Here is a 17,273-nt window from a genome sequence, read left to right as displayed (position 1 = left end):
AGCAGGCCTGGCCTGTTCAGCCCAGCGCAAATGCTCGGAAACACACAGACGGACGGACCCTTTTGTTTGGGTATTTTGGAACCATCACTCCCCTCCCCCTGAGCTCACCATTATTCTTTGTGGAAAATGACAGAAAGGTGACTTCCAAATAAGAATGAAAAGACATTTTACTCCTCAAAGTGATCTGCAGCTGCCTGGAATGACCTTCATCGAAATGTGCTTTGTGTTTAGGCCGGCCGGGGGGGCAGTCCACGGTTTTGAAGCAATGGGTGCCACATGCCCGTTTTACAAGAATGTTTCATCTGAGATCAGGAAAGTTTGCTGGCAAAAACAATCATATTTTGCAGTGCCAAAATATCCTTATTGCTTCAATTTGATTATGCGATGCTCTTATGTGGTGGACAGCATGCAGGGAGAACCACATGGGCTCTCGCTTGGGTTCTCGTTTGCTACGTAAAGACTCATCTTGTTTGAGGTCACTCCAGGCTGGCGGCCTCAGCTGCTCTTCATATGTTTCTGGATCCTCCTTTGCACGCAAAGCCCCAATGCCTAAGCACGCCACACTCAACACACAATTACATCTCATCCATAAGTGTCATGTTTCTTAGAAAAATATCTCAAAAGCATATTTGGAAAAACAAAGCAAAAACACATATCAAACAAAATTGTCACGTCATCATTTTCTTTTCTTAGCAACATAGCGAGCTTCTTTGGCATTTTAATTTGGCAAACACGGACGGGGAGGTCCAGAGTTTGAGTCTCTCTTGTTGCAATGAGTTCTGCGAAGTACTTTGTAGATAAGAGGGAGGAACACGAGTCTCCGCTGACCAGCGTCGAGATGCCCAAATTAGAATCTCGTAATTACAGCGTGTGCATGGCGTCACTCGTTGGCTGCGAGCTCAAGTCTGAAAGTAAACAAACACACAAACGGTACAGTCATAATGTGTGTTTGTGAATTGCACTGATTCCAAAACGCGTCAACAAAGCGTGCTGCTGTCCATATCGGCTTTTGCTTACCTAGTGTCTAGGGTGCCATTAATGACTTCAATAGAAATGGATGCCCCCCCCCCCCCCACCTCATATTATCACATATACGCAACAGAATCCAGTAAAAAAAAAGTTGAACAATTTTCACATTTATTTTGAAAGTTTTGCAACAAAAAAGAGTTGCAATATCTCACTGTCGGTTTGGATATTTTAACATGAAACGTTGAGTTGTCACACATGATTTGCCTCTGCGGGCCACATCAAATGATGGGCAGGGCCCCCGGGTCTTGTGTTTGATTATAGCAAGACTGAGGGAGCGATTTTGTCTCTCCTAACATAGTTCAGCTCAGGTAACAGACATATACTGTGAAAGTGTGCGATGGACTGTATTTGAATGAACTAAGTAAAAACCAAGTCATTTTGGTCGCAGGACTCAAAGCAGATATCTCTTCTCAAGGCCAAGATGGCATTAAACTAAGCGGTCCTTCGAGCAGAATCTTTGCTAGGACACACAAAGAGCTTCACTGACGTCTGTTAACTTATCAGAATGAGTCAAGCTGTCAAAGAAAACATTTTTGTGATAGCGGCAGATGCGAGACTGATACTGACGCCTGTGGGCCTTGGAGGAACCCCACTGAGGTCAGCCTGTCCCGTAACTTTGTTCTTTCCCGTCCGTCTCATGTGCGTAAATTCCCATGTCTATCTATCTGTGTGTGAAGAACGCACAGTGTGGGAATCGCGTGTGTGTGCGCGAGTTGTGGGAAGAGCTACAGTTTTGGTTACTTTGCTGGGTGTCACTGATACAACATATTATCAGCATTTTTATTATATGAAGATGCTGATAATGAAAGTTTGAAGGGCTTTCTTATATTCTTTTAGGATTTCTTTTTTTAATGTGTATTTTTACATGAAGTAACCTAAATACTGAATCGTAAAAATATGTCAAGCCCGTACTTTTTGTTACAGCTCATACTGTGTGTTGGGTGCTGAAATTTTACGTAGAGCATTTTCTATTCAGGCAGTTTGTTTTATTGGTGCAAACAGTGCACATTAAAGGCCCCTATTCAAAAATGATATTGATAGAAAAATGTCTTCAACACCGTGCAGTGTCTCTCTCAAGCCAGTTGTTTTTTTATTCCGATTCATTGTCTTCCTAATTGCATCCCGCTGTGTTCTATAGTAAATCCAAGTGGAATGTGTACATGTGTATGTTATGATAAGGACGACGGGGAACAATTTGTCCCAGCAGAGCATGAGTGGGTGAGCAATGTGGCTTTATGACACACCACTCGTCATATTTAAGTTGGATGCATGCATGCCCAGTGCATCTTTCACAAATATCTCGGTTGCAATAGTTAAATGTTTCTAATTTGTGACTTGCCATAATTCAGGCTGCATCTCCCTGAATGTAGTGAGCCATGCCCATCAGAACGTTTTTTTTTTTTTTTCTCTTTACATGTGGATGATCGATTTTGCAATATTGTGTAATTTGTCATGATTTGGTTTGTAAAGAGTTTAAAAAAAAAAAAAAATCCAACCAACCGCTATCACCGTCTTTGGTCTTTGTTAGGAAGTGTTGTGTAACCACATGTTTGCTTTCAATAATCTTGCTTGCTGTTTCTCGTAAAAGCACATGTTGCACATCAGCCCCCAAATCATCCCATTTTAAAGACAATTCGTAGATGTCGGAAAGCAGCGGCCCCGAAATTTCAGCAATAGTACAGAGTCATAGCATTCCAAAAACAGTAACACGATGTAGCCAAACATTTCCACGTACTGCTCATAAACAAAACAATTAAAGCAAAGAAGACTCTTCCCTCTGGAGCTGTTGTCGCTTCCCCCTTTTTTTTGGGGGGGGGGGATTTTTGCGAGACCAGAGATTACTGGCGTTAACTCTGTTCAAGCTTTTTCCAAATGTGGACTTGAAAAGAAAAAAAAAAAAAGAAAAATCTAAGAATGAGGAAACCTCTGGATCTATTGTTTATTATTTTTTAATATAAACGTTTTTTTATGCTCATTTGATCTCCATCCTACATAGAGAGGTTTTCCTTTTTCTTGTTAGTCAAAAGCAACTATGAGATAAGGTTTGATGCAAACCACAAAGCGTTTCTTGGACAAAAATTCTTGTTTAAACAGATTTTTCCAATTTGGGAAGATGTTTCAGAGAAGAAAAGTGCTCCTCATAAACACAAACCACCTCAACCGCGTCAGTAATACCAGGAAAGAAAAAGGGGAAAAAAACATTTCCAGTGGAGTTAGTTAAAATATCAGAGGCATGTGGTGTTCAACTAGTTGCACAGCCTCCCTCTGTTTCTCTGGCTGGCCTCGGCAGCAGCAGGAGCAGCGGCAGAGCCTGTGCACGGACGGACGGGCAGGCTGCCAGGTGCCTCTCATGTTTGGGAGAGCAAACAGCCTCACATCTTTGATGGCAAGAAGATCAGAGCGGGAGACACATTCTACGCAGCCACGCTAAGGTCGGCGCAATGCGGACCGGCCGCCGTGTTGTGCTCTGCAGCTAGGATACCCCGAGTATACACCGAGTTTGCACTTGCAACTCTTGAATAGTTGGACTGCCATATTGTCAGAATTGTATTGCCGTTACCGGGATCTTCTCGGCTTGACCTATACAGCGCAATTGGTCAGAAAAATGTTTGTTTGTCCATCTGGCGATGCCAGTGATGGACGTAGTATAAAAATTGGATGTTGTTACACGAGCAGAAGGTGCCTTTGTGCGTACTGTCCTCCCATACACAGAAAAATGCTGACTCAGGCTCTCTGGCCAAGAACTCCGAATTCAACCATGGTACCAGAGCTATTTTTTTTATTTTTATTTTTTGAGACAAGAGAGCGCCACTCTTGGGTGCCACCTAATGATTCAGCCTCCTTCGAAGCAGCTAAGCAAGGGTGCAGCTTTCTGCTCAGTCCGTTCTGACTGTGCTGCTTGCTTGGTGACAGATGAGGCGTACCAGAAGCTGGCCACGGAGACTACGGAGGAGTTGGACTGGTGTCTGGACCAGCTGGAGACCATCCAGACCTATCGCTCTGTCAGCGACATGGCCTCCACCAAGGTAGGGCAACTTTGCTCCTTTTGCATTCAGCTTAAGGTTTTCGCTCAAGAAAATATCTGCCATGTTTTCCTGCCATGAAGGAAAATATTGAACAAAAAAAATTCATTTGTTGCACACACATTTGGAATTGAGCATCTTTTACAAGTCCATCACCCAAAAGGAGCCAAATGTTATTGAAATAAGCCTCCAGTTCATCTCCACCGTCACAGTCTTTTCAGAGTACACCAGAAGGTCTTTCAAACTTGATGTCAGTCGTTTCCATCTGTGCTTTTGTGTTTATGAGGGTTTTCTGAAGAAATCCAATCAAATAAGATGGAAGACATGACTCACTTTTGAGTTTGACACTTTTGGGAAAGGCTGCAACTGTAACTAAGCTAATAGTTAGCTATCCTTTTCAACATTTCTATCGCTCTTTCTGTGGTCACCTAAATTCAGCAGACAACCTGTTCAACTTGTTTTTTTATGCAATATATTACATCACAGTTATTTAATCACAAGGTGAAACATGAACGCTATTAATATTTAAATGAGCAAACGTTTGTGGAAGCATTTTTAGACAAACACAGACCCAGACTTTCAAACTGTTGATACACCAGTAGTGGTGTCCTTTTGTATTGTTCAAATTATTTTCTTAATTCCTTAAACGGGAAGACAATTTTGTCATTATTTTTTTTCTGGTTTTAACACTTTCACAATCTGATCCAAATAAAACTCTGTCGTGCATAACAGTTCTGTTTCCGTAGGCAATATTTCAGGTATACCACTATGTGGTTGTTGTTGATGTGGGACTTGGAACTGCCATGCTGCATCCCAGCACGTAAGCTCGTGTGGATCCAACAAGCTGATAAGCAACACATCCGTTTATGGAAATATAGTAACGCCGAGACATTCCCCGTCTTCCTTTGTTTCTACTTGAAACTAAAAATTACACAACTTCTACTCGGCTTACATCTGACCTGCTTTAATTCCTACCCGTCAGGCAAAATGCCCCTCACGACCTCTTGTTTTTACCATGGAAAAACTGCAGTGTCACAGAATCTTTGCACATCGTCGCTAATAAACTTTGCAAAGTGTCATAGAAAGTCAGTCTTGGCAGGTTTTTGGCAAGCAAGTCACAAGTTCTAAAAATGGCAACTGGAGTTCTCTCTGCTGCTTGCATGTTGACAACAGATGTGTCTCAACTTGTGCTAAGCTAAATTTAACATCCTACAAATTGTTCGCACACCTTAATATGATATCTACTCGACAAAAAAACAAACATCCTAGTGGATATGCTAGACCCCAATTCTCAGCCATTACCAAACTCCCATCAAAATGTGTGGGATGCATAGACTATGCCAACGTCTAATCATTGTGGCAAGCCCCTAACATGAAAAATCTTGTCAGCTTTCCACAAATAGAGCGGGTTTTTTCTTTTGGTTGATTGTGTAGACTGAATCCAATTGTGCCCTGGGGCAAAAGCATTTTTTTGCATCAACCTATTTTTGGGATTGACTTGGCTGCCTTTTTTCCCCCAGCCCGTTGTTGTCTTATTTTGCATTGAAATGTCCTTTCAATTGCTTGGTTGGAGTGAGTGTCTCTTCCAAATGTAAAGGCATCTTTGAAGAAGAGTCAATCCCAAAAATGTTTTCTTGCTATCAGAATGATGGTCCCAATTGAGTGTGTCAGCTGCAGGAGGGTACAACAGCAAATGGGATGATGGACAGACAACAGTCCTGAGGCGGGACTACACTCGCGAGGGGAGTGTGTTTGGGTCGGGCAGAGGTCTGGCTCTCTCACACACACGCATAAAGAGACGGCGAATGAGGTAAAGCCTAGTCAGACCTCGCAGTCCCTAGTGAGTCATTGGAGCTGTAGCATTTCCCAGCGTCAGAGAGTCCACGCCACGCTTGGTTCTTTTACTCATGCTCTAGTCAGATTGAGCCACTTGAACCAACGGCTGCTCGAAACTCAACGGCAACATGGGAGCCTGCTATTTTGACAAGAAAGAGAGGAAGTTAGGGAAGCTGAATGGCTGGAGAAAGGTGAGTTTCCCCTCAACACTTTTGGCGCTTTTTTTTTTCCTTTCTGTGGATTTCACTTGTGCTGCCTTCACATGCTGTGCTTAAGTCTAAGTTTAGTGAGTTTCATAAGTATAGCCCATAGTCATGAAATTGATAGTTTCATAGCTTGGTTGTTCACAAAACTTGGATGTGAATATTGCATGATAATGAAGTGAACTTGTGATTTGGCCACACATTCGAATATACTTTACATCCACCCATGGGGAAAAGCTTTTAAAGATTTTTTTTTTTTGGACTGTATTGGGTATTGATGAATCAATTATTTACTTTTTGGCAAATTGTTCTGTTCCATTTACTGCTTTTCAAATTTGATACAACTCAGGTGCAGGCTTTTCACTACACGACTATTCTTAGGGTCTTCCAAACCCCCCAAAAGGTGTTGGACCACCTTCTTTCTTTGTTTGCCCTCCTGTTTTATCTGCAAGTGTTCTACTTGAGAAAATGAAGGTCCAGCCACACAAATGATATTATTGCCACTTGTAAGTGCCTTAACTGATTTGACTTGCTTGCAGCACATTTGCTTAAGAAGACACCAAAACTGAATTGGAAGTGCTGTGATGATTGTATACGCCATAGGCGTAATCTTAACATGAAAAACAAGTCGTGTCTAAAAGACAGTGACAGGAGTTGAGATATTATCTGAGATTAAATTCTCCACTTTAATCTAAAATTTTACGTGTCTGTCATTTTGATAGTCTCTAAATTGGGAGATGTGTAAGGATGCAAGGTTAGAAAGGTCAGTCAGTCCCGGCCTACAGCAGCCTTAACACGGAGCGCCCACTAGTGGACGTTTTGATTTGTATCGTTAAGGAGATGTTGGATGGATGGATGGATGGATGGATGATTTGGATGGATGGGCGGACAGACTGATCTTGCATTTGGGCATGTGCGTGGTTAGTTGGTAGACGGACGGACGGACGGATAGACAGACGGGCAAAGAGAAAGTGTCACGTTGAAGGGAGGGAGGGAGACTCCACGTCCCCCTCGCAACTACCTGTGCGCCTGGCTGGCCTCCACATTGAGCTGTCCAATGGGATCATATCTGAATGGAGGAGCATAGTGTGTTTTTTTTTTTCCCTTCTACTCTCACTGAAATGCCACAGGCTCCCTTCACCTTGCAGCAGCTTTCTTAATCAAGGGGAAAAGGGAGACAGAGGGAAGATGTGCTTGTAGAGCAATAGCGACACTCGGGAAGGCAGCAGAAAAATGACAGACATGATAAGCAATTAGAACATCACATTTCATGCACGATTGAAAAAAATCGATCAAGCATTTATCCCAAAAAAAGAGAGAGTTGACTAATGAGCTGTAAGCGACTGATATTGTTTTTGTCATATGGCCAATAGAAGTTACAGTGGTGCTAAAACATAAACGTCAGACGTGAGCATTGGTCGGCGCAGATAACTGCCTCTGTCTGTTTGTGCACTCGGGAATTTCTTTCAGCCTGTGGGGAAGGAAGCGCAGCTCTTCACCACACTGCAGAGAGACATCATCAGTCATTTTGCCTTTCTTGATATATTCTGCACTGCAGCATTATATAGAAAGCACTCTCTCGCACTTTATCCCTATTTGCCAGCTCTTGCTTCTTTCTTTCTGAATTCTTTCCCTAATCTGGAATCCTCTCAGGGTAGGCTTTGATTTGCCTGCTCGTCTTTATCACCTATATGCATCCGCACACATCTTCAGCCAAAAGGGAGCTTCCCATGGATTGAAATCAAACTATTTAGCAGGAGGGTATCCCTGCAAAAACCTTGCAGATATTGTGGAGTGCATTGCATCCATACTGGCCCTCACGTAAGGCTATATTCCAGTCAGGTGGCCCGATGGAGCCTTATACAATGCGGCATGCGTCCAGGACAGCTCATCGATTGTGCCCGTGAGGCAACCAGACAGCGATTGTTGGCAAGTGGCAGGCGGGCAGTAGAGAAATGGACATGGAAGTGAGCCAGAGACCTTTTTGACTTTGTATGGCTTGGATGTGAGCTGAGGCCATGTGTGTGGTGTGTCCTCGTGACAGCTCAGCAGCTAGAGCACATGTCTGCCTGCAAAGGAAAGAGGGAAACCTATCCTCCCTCTCGCCTCCCTCCCTCCTTCCCTCCCTCCCTCCTGAAAAGAGCCAGCCGCATACTGTCTCCCTGATGTTGTTGCCATGGTGTTTGGGTGTTCTCATTTTTGGGACACGCGGCACAAACAGATATCAGTGGGTTGATGTCAGCTAAATTGGAAAAGGATGCAATTATCTCTCATCTCCTTCGTCCTTTTTTTTCTCTCCACCATCTTGGCTGAAAATAAGCCTCCACGCCGTCGAACATGGGATGTGCCCAGTGATGGGACTAATGAGTCTTCCAGGCTGGCTGTCAGAAGCACAACAACAGAATTGAAGACAAGGAGGGCGGGCGGGCGGGCGTGGAGAAACTGATAATAGAGCTGGTGATAAGATGCTGCGCATTCACGTTCCCTAAAATGTGAGCGCCATTCATTGTCACACTGTGGCACACCTTCCTTCCTTCCTTCCTTCCTTCCTTCCTTCCTTCCTTCCTTCCTTCCTTCCTTCCTTCCTTCCTTCCTTCCTTCCTTCCTTCCTTCCTCACAATGGCTGCCTTCATAATACAGGTGAAGCTTGATTGATACCTGCAGCATTTGCGCGGATTGTTTTTCCTCCCAAAGTTATCTGGGGGAAAAATATAGGACAGTATCCTACAGAAGAAGAAAACATTTTTGTTCCCTCCATATACAGAATTATAGCACATGCCAATCAGAAGCACATCACTCCCCCCTCCCCTTTTCTTCACTTTCTGTCAAATCATGTGTTCTGCATGGAACGTGTTGCTTGGGCTGGCAAACTAAGTTTTGGGGGAAAGTGGAGGAGGGATGAACATGCTGCGAGAGAGAGAGAGAGAGAGAGAGAGAGAGAGAGAGAGAGAGAGAGAGAGAGAGAGAGAGAGAGAGAGAGAGAGAGAGAGAGAGAGAGAGAGAGAGAGAGAGAGAGAGAGAGAGAGAGAGAGAGAGAGAGAGAGAGAGAGAGAGAGAGAGAGAGAGAGAGAGAGAGAGAGAGAGAGAGAGAGAGAGAGAGAGAGAGAGAGAGAGAGGAGAGAGAGAGAGAGAGAGAGAGAGAGAGAGAGAGAGAGAGAGAGAGAGAGAGAGAGAGAGAGAGAGAGAGAGAGAGAGAGAGAGAGAGAGAGAGAGAGAGAGAGAGAGAGAGGGTGGTCAATGGGAGGAGGGGGAGGCACTAGCACGACATTGGTGAGTGCATCGAAGCGAGACAAACCAAGCAGAGGAACCCCCCCTCAAGTCAGATGAACATCGCAGCCTCCCTCCCTCCCTCCCTCCCTCCTTCCTGTCTCCATCGCTATCCCCCCCTCCCGCCTCCCATAGTCATTTCTTCTCCATTATTCATGAGTGCGTTGTGAGTCCCTCTGCTTACGGCTCACAGCTGCTGCCGCTGCTCCAGCCCATCGAGCAGCGCCCATTTTGCCCTTGCATCCATCCATCTTTCCATCCATCCATCCACAGGCATGGAGACACCAAGCTGGCTTCTTTGTCAGCCACCACCAAGCTGCTCTCTAAGCTGCTAAAAAGGAAGAAGACGGGATTTTATTTTGGGGTGCCGCTGAGAGAATCCTATATATTTTTTCCTTATTGGATTATAGTTCTGGCTTTGATTGGGAAGGAGAAAACGGGATCCAAAATGCCTGAAGCCAATTACCTGCTCTCTGTGTCTTGGGGTTACATTAAGGTGTGTGATTCTTAACTACATACTGTGTTGTGAAGCCTAATTATCCAATTCTGTGGAATAGTTATCTTGGAGTTTTGATGCACTGATATTTTTTTTTTTGTCGCTCCATCTCTATCTGCAGAGCTATGTTTGAAGTGTGTTGCTGTGCGGTGTGTGCGTGCGTGCGTGCGTGCGAATGCATCAGTCTGTCAACAGCTGCTTCTGCAGTGCCCTGGCCGGATCTCCGTGTACTCATTCAAAATGGTCAATTCATGTTCAAAGGGAAACAGCATTGAAATGAACAAAATGTATTGAAGTGCAAGCAAAGGTGTTCTTGCTTGATGTTTGCAAAAAAAGTGACGCATGTAAAAATGACAAATGAGCATCATGAGGGAATGTAAGCAAACTGTTCCAGAAGGACAATTTTGAGAGTTTAAAACATTTGGGCAGAGGTCAAAGAAATGAGGATTATTTTGAGTGGAGGTGGGCTGCTAGGATTCCTCCACTTGTTCCACGACTGACATATCTAAAAGTGCAGAATTTTCCATCAAATTCAGAGTCGCCATTTTCTCCTAGGTTTTCCCTGGAAACTGACGCCATTGTTTCTCTCCCCCCCCCCCCCCTCCCTTTTCTCTCTTGCAGTTTAAGAGAATGTTGAATCGGGAGTTGACGCACCTATCTGAGATGAGTCGCTCTGGGAATCAGGTGTCCGAATTCATCTCCAACACTTTCCTAGGTAAAACAATCAAATACATCAGTACATAAATACAAAGAAAAATTTGGATTTTCCCCTCAATATTTACCAAAACTGTGATTTGCACACAACTGAATAAAATAATAATATTTCCTGACACCCAATAAGGCCAAATGGCTCACAAAAGTACATTTTTGCTGTTTTGCTCTGGTGTGGGGGCGTAGCATAAAACACTGCGCCATCCAGTTTGGTCTCCAGGTTTATTGCAGCAGCCTCAAAATGCTCAGTGACAAATTCAAAAATAATGTTCAATTGAGTTGGAAAAAAAGAGTTAGTTGTTAAAATCCCATTCAATGTGGCTTGAACATTCAAGAGAAAATGCTGCTGTAATAATATAATGTAGGTTTCGCAATCAGATAACATGAATTAATTTTAACAGTAGACAATCAACAAATGTTCTCAGAGAGGCTTCGATTTTTCCTCAAGAAAGGATTTGTGATATATTGAGGGTGCGTCTGAATTTGGAAGAAAATGTGGATGAGGAGGTCTATTTATAGACACTGTGCTTGTGATCGATCGGCATCCTGCTCCGCGTAGTGTAAATGGCATATCCCTCCATGCTGGATCCCTGGCGGGGGGGATTAGAGGGAGGGGGGGGGGGGGGGAGGGAGGGAGAAAAAGTGACTGCAGTGAAGGAGAAAAAAAAACAAGAGGTATAGAGGGAACCCCCTTTGCTGGCTGGCTGGCTGGCTGGTGCTTACCAGATTGGGTGAGTCATCTCCAGCTCAGTGCATTTTCACTGCAGGAACGCCTTCCTAAGAGAATCAGATCAGAAAGTAACTTTCCTCCTTAGGAAAGGACAGAAAAGCACTTTAACCGACGAAACAAAGTATTTTCGGCAGCACGGCAAATACAGATCAGCGTAGAATATGAAACATTATACGTAGAAGCTTTCGAGACAAGCTCTCAATAAAAGCTGTCTGAAGCGAGTCACAATTGACCCCCAGTGTTGCGTGATGAGGGAAGGGGGGGGGGGGGTGCAAAGGCTGCTGCAGGAGATGGATGAATGAACAGTTGAGCGAGACAGCAGGTGGACAACACAGGACAGACTCAGCCAATGAACGTGCAGACGACCTGAATGAATGACCTCGGCTAATAGCTTGCAGGTGTTTCCATACCAGCTGCCTTCTCAGGTAGCAATTCCAAGGAAATAAAGGCCTACTATGAAAGCTTCAATGGCCACCTTCACTCACACACAATTGTCTTTTGATTCCTAATGAGAGCATCACCATCTGTGTTTTTGTTTTTTTTTGCAGACAAACAAAATGAGGTGGAGATCCCATCGCCCACCTCCAAGACACGGGAGAAGAAGAAGCAGCACAAGCAGCAGCTGATGACGCAGATCAGCGGCGTCAAGAAGATCTCCCACGGCTCTTCGCTTTCCAGCTGCAGCATCTCGCGTTTCGGTGTCAAAACCGATAAAGAGGAGTTGCTGTCCAAGGAACTGGAGGACCTGAACAAATGGGGCCTGAATATCTTCACCGTTTCCGAGTACTCCAACAGCAGACCTCTTACCTGCATCATGTACGCCATCTTTCAGGTAGGAAGCGTCCACGTTCTCCTCATGTTGAAAGTGATTCATCTCAACTAACACGTCTCCCAATCTTGTGTTTCTTAGGAGCGAGAGCTATTGAAAACGTTTAAGATTCCAGTGGACACGTTTGTGGCCTACATGATGACGCTGGAGGATCACTACCATTCCGACGTGGCCTACCACAACAGCCTGCATGCAGCTGACGTCGCCCAGTCCACGCACATCCTCCTTTCTACTCCAGCCCTCGATGTAAGTTACAGCACAAAGAATTGCACAAGCGACACATGGATGAAAAGAAGACGAGATGAATGCCACAGAGCTGTCATCTTTTGTTTGGTGCTAAGACAAGCTCTCAACAATACTCGGCAAACATTTGTCACTTATGAAATGGATCAGCAAATTAGATCAATTGATCTATGATTAAGTTTGTGCTCGGCTTCCCATTTCTCCAGGCTGTCTTCACCGACCTTGAAATCCTCGCTGCCATCTTTGCCGCTGCCATCCACGATGTTGATCATCCCGGAGTATCGAACCAGTTTCTCATCAATACCAGTATGTTTTGTCAATTGGCTCCGTCCGTCAAGTGTCTTTTTGGGAGAGAGTGACTCATCACTGGTTTTTCACTTGCGAGCAGACTCGGAGCTGGCGCTGATGTACAACGACGAGTCCGTGCTGGAGAATCACCACTTGGCTGTGGGATTCAAACTCCTGCAGGAAGAAGGTTGCGACGTCTTCCAGAACCTCACCAAAAAGCAGCGACAGTCCCTACGCAAGATGGTCATCGACATGGTACGACACCTTGACACCATTCCTCATCTGCATCCTGCATTCTGATCGGCTTCACATGAAAAATGTTCTCCTAGGTTTTAGCTACCGACATGTCCAAACACATGAGTCTGTTGGCCGATCTGAAGACAATGGTGGAAACCAAGAAGGTGACGAGCTCCGGAGTGCTGCTGCTGGACAATTACACAGACAGAATACAGGTAAGGCCTCAACCTCTCATTTACTTGCTTGTAGTGGCTCCAGTAAATTGAAAGACAATTTCAAAAAATCAGTTTACATCTTCAAGGTGCCTCCACCATTTTGTAGTTTTCATTGCCAAGCTAAACAGTTTTTTTTTTTTGTCCTAAGGTGCTGCGAAACATGGTGCACTGCGCCGACCTGAGTAACCCCACAAAATCCCTGGAGTTGTATCGTCAGTGGACCGATCGGATCATGGAGGAATTCTTCCACCAGGGAGACCGAGAGAGGGAACGAGGCATGGAGATCAGTCCCATGTGCGATAAACATACAGCTTCAGTGGAAAAGAGCCAGGTGAGGTGGAGCGTGATAGTTGTTAAGAAAAGAATCAGGCACGCCTAATCCGCATCTCTCTTCTTCCAGGTGGGTTTCATCGACTACATCGTCCACCCTCTGTGGGAAACTTGGGCCGATCTGGTCCATCCCGATGCCCAGGACATCCTGGACACGCTGGAAGACAACAGGAACTGGTACCAGAGCATGATCCCCCAAAGTCCCTCCCCACCCTTTTACGATCAGGGTTCTCATGGACATGGCGGAGGCACAGGAGGCCAGGGACCTGGGGACAAGTTTCAGTTTGAGCTAACCCTGGAGGAGGAGGAGGACTTGGACGGAATAGAGAAAGACGGCGAAGTGGAGGAGCAAGAGGACGAAGATGAGGCAATCGACGAGGAGGAGGACAGCCTAGGAGATTGTCGATCTCCTCCTCCGGACTATCGGGAGGGCGACCCGATGGAGCCCACGTCCACCATCGAGATCGTGACGCACGAGGCGTCGCCCACAGACACATAGGGCTTCCGTCAGCAGCAGAAAGAGTTTTTGGAAAAAGAGGGGCGATCCTCACGCAGCTGTGCTTTTTAACAAGGCCTCAGAAGCAAAGGCTTAGTTTTGGCCCGCACGGGGCCGTCTTGCACTTGGGTGTTTGAAGCCAGCCAGCCAGGCACGGATAGTTTCGGGAGAAGCAGCTTCAGAGTTCTCAGGAAATATTTACTGCAAACATCTTGATGGTCACGCAAGAACGGCGGTAGAAATTGAAGGCTGTAGGCCAGTTTGGGAAATGGGACTGGCAGTAAATGGACATTGACACTACTGAGAGACATTTTGTAACTTAAGACTTTTTACACAGATATAATATAGAAAGAAGTAGCATAGAATAAGATCTACTGATGAAGACCTGTTTGTATAGCAAGAGAAAGCGTTGACTTTTTCCTGTACCATTTGTCGAAGAACTTTTGTGTGCCTTTTTTACTAATGTCTTTATATATTTTTTTTATTTATTGAACACTCTAGTACAGTATGTCTGTGAAATGTTTTTCTTATCTGAGAGAGTAAAATCATTTTTGTATGTCAAAAGGAGAACAGTCTTCCGTGTATTGGGCAATAGAGAAATCCCATGTCGACAAACGACCGACCGACCGACCCTTGGATGAAATTGGGGAAAGTGAATGAATGCGTTTTGTCACAATTGTTTCTTAGTCGGAGCGCAACATTGTTTCAACGCAGCTCCGTTTCATGATGACGTTCATCCGTATATCTTTTCATACTTCTCAATGAAATATCGCTCGTCTTAAAATAGTACGAATACAGTGTGGGCTTCCGAACTTTTCAGGCCAAAACTAGAATTTTCATGCACAGTGGAGTCATGAATGATGGAAAATTGGAGTCATTAACTTTGTTTTGCCTTTTTCAGCGTTTTTCCATACGAGCATGACATCCAAACTCGAAAACAAAATTCAACCATAGTCCTGCCACAAAATGACAGCAAATAATCATTTCAATATATTTTACCACCATGTGTTTGACGCCATGAAAACAACCTACGGGGCCACTTTCACCTAACTTACTAGAGGGCCGGTCTCATGGGTCAAAGAAGAATTTCATATTGTAAAAAAAAAGATATATATATATATGGCATTTTAGTTGCATTTGCGAGTACTTTTATTTCATGGAAAATTTAAGGAAAAAAACTTCTCATCCGAGGCAATTCTATTTTGAACTGGCAGGTATGCTGCAGTCTTAATAATCCTGTTAGTTGGAACTGCTGGTGACCCCAGCCAGGCCCATCTGATGCAATGTCCTTCTCCCCCTATGCAATCAAGGCCCTGCACATTTAAGGTGCTCTTCCAGCTGCCAGCTTTGCTCTGCTCTCATCTCATCAGTGCAACATAGTTGACAAAGCCCTCTCTCCCTCCCTCCCTCCCTCTCTCCCTCCCTCCCTCCCTCTCGCTCTCTGTCTCTTGCCACCAAGGTCAGCAGCCAAAACAATCAGGCCAGCTATTTCTTTCTTGTGATGAAAATCCCTCAAGTGCTGCTTCCGCCCAATGACGTCATTGAAAGGAGAGCATGAAAAAAAAAAAGCCCCTTTACTGTTTTGGGTTTCTAGGACAGTTACAAATCGACTCGCATGGAGTCAAGCAAATTGGAAAAGATTTTATTCCCATCATAGTTTCCAAACGATGGTTTGAAAAGGGTTGTCGACCTCACGTTTCATCCGGTCAAAGTTTGTTTGTCTTGTTAGTGAGCTTACCTTTCTTTGTTTACTAAAATGGTACTTGGTCAAATTTCACTCCAGGATAGTTCACTGGCAATCATGTGTGTGTGTTTTTGTACGGTGGAGTGTGTTGACTTTGCCATTGGCCTTATACTCCTCCCCATCACGCCTCACCTTTGTCTCCAAGTGTTTGTCGCTAAAAGCTCAAGTTGGTCTCTCTGCTGTTTATAACAGTGTATATTTATTGGATATGTTAAGCATGTAAATAAGAAATTCTGGTTGAGTGTAAAGTGAATTTTCTAATTTATATGCACTTGCATTACCTGGAAGTGGTGGTGTCTAATGTGTAGAAGACTCTAGATTGGAGTCTTGTTTTGTTTTCTATATTGTTCTATCGATATATTTACACAAAACACAATTTGACATTGTGTATATAAACTGCACACTGTTTTCCAGTGCCCATCAAAGTAGGAGCTGAAGGAAAGTTGTCATATGACAACCTTGTAACGACAACGTGACCAAATCACCAAAGTTTTCAACTCTTTGAAAATGATTGAACGAAATCGTAAACCAAAAATGATATCATCGCTACGAACTGATGTCTTTTTTTTTTAGCTGCATGCTAATTTGTCTTTGGTTTATCAGGACCATAATTTTCAAAGCTACAAGGTTGTCATGTGACAGCCATTGGGTGACCCAGATGTTAACGCTTGGAAATAGGACACATAAGCAGAACAGACATTTCCTATCCAAATATCCAAATTTCTTATTTGATCTCAGCAGCTTGTTCATGGCAACTGCTCATTTCTAAGCTGCAAAGTTTGAGAATCACAAGGCTAAATGATCTCCTGCACATCATGTAAAAGTGGATGTCACTGCAACGGTCTTGGTGGCATGCGCACGGCACTCACACACACACGCAGTTGATCTGCGATAACAGCAAAATGCTCTTATGTAACTGTGCTACTGTGTAAACTATTCCTGACCAAACTTGTTAGCAGTTTTGGACAAACCATTTTGTTCAGTATTAACATTGTTTATCTCTATGTTGATGCTTTTTGGTCCTAGTTGTCCAAATGGTTAGCCTGATTTAGCACTATCTGCATGACAGGTGATTTTTTCTTATTCTACATTTAGGTCCACCCGTTGTTGCAGGTGGGTTAATAAATGTTTCACACAATGTATGGCATTATATTGTATATTGTGTTTAAAAAGAAATACTTTTTCTAAGAAGCGATTAAAGGTAAAGCATGAATTGATTTCATCTGCTTCTTGTTTTTTTTTTGACTCATTAGTTTCTAGGGTTAAATATAAGTTCTTCATTCAAATATGTAGACCCTGTGGTTTATGTATTAGTGATCAATTATCTGTAAAATATCAAATGAATGCCAATTACGTTTTGACTGCAATTCTCAAAGCTCAAATGAGGTATCCTTCCTGTATCAGTTTGAACAGTGGCTCTTCAAAAGATAACCCAATGACCCGCTTAGGGTCCCTTGGGGCTGCATTAACCTTGCAAGTCGAGCAAGTAAATCAGTCTTGTGATGGCTGTGGCTATTTATACCCTCTGAGCCAATTAGGGGAGTGGCCCACAATGCAGAACATTCTTCCAAAAAATGTATGGATGTCGCAAAATGT

At 44.0% G+C, this 17,273-nt stretch overlaps 1 protein-coding gene across 6 annotated transcripts in view; it reads left to right on the top strand.

The window, feature by feature from the left end:
• The window catches only part of pde4ba (phosphodiesterase 4B, cAMP-specific a), a 49,291-nt gene extending 34,384 nt beyond the window's left edge, over positions 1-14,907 (top strand). For 4 of the 6 annotated variants that reach the window (XM_037248986.1, XM_037248987.1, XM_037248990.1 and 1 more), the window contains 9 exons: positions 3,943-4,055; positions 10,476-10,569; positions 11,844-12,127; positions 12,206-12,370; positions 12,574-12,673; positions 12,756-12,910; positions 12,985-13,107; positions 13,256-13,438; positions 13,508-14,907. In XM_037248986.1, the coding sequence (XP_037104881.1) occupies positions 3,943-4,055; positions 10,476-10,569; positions 11,844-12,127; positions 12,206-12,370; positions 12,574-12,673; positions 12,756-12,910; positions 12,985-13,107; positions 13,256-13,438; positions 13,508-13,936 (1,646 nt within the window). In that variant the 3' untranslated portion in view covers positions 13,937-14,907. Of the gene's footprint in view, positions 1-3,942; positions 4,056-9,449; positions 9,855-10,475; positions 10,570-11,843; positions 12,128-12,205; positions 12,371-12,573; positions 12,674-12,755; positions 12,911-12,984; positions 13,108-13,255; positions 13,439-13,507 lie in introns of those variants that run through there. The other 2 variants (XM_037248985.1, XM_037248991.1) reach the window with 2 other exon arrangements.
• Positions 14,908-17,273: the final 2,366 nt, after the last annotated feature.

Source organism: Syngnathus acus, chromosome 4 (assembly GCF_901709675.1).
Source record: "Syngnathus acus chromosome 4, fSynAcu1.2, whole genome shotgun sequence".
Classification (NCBI taxonomy): Eukaryota; Metazoa; Chordata; class Actinopteri; order Syngnathiformes; family Syngnathidae; genus Syngnathus; species Syngnathus acus.
The sequence above is the reverse complement of the archived record's forward strand: the minus strand, read 5'-3'. Positions and strand labels throughout refer to the sequence as shown.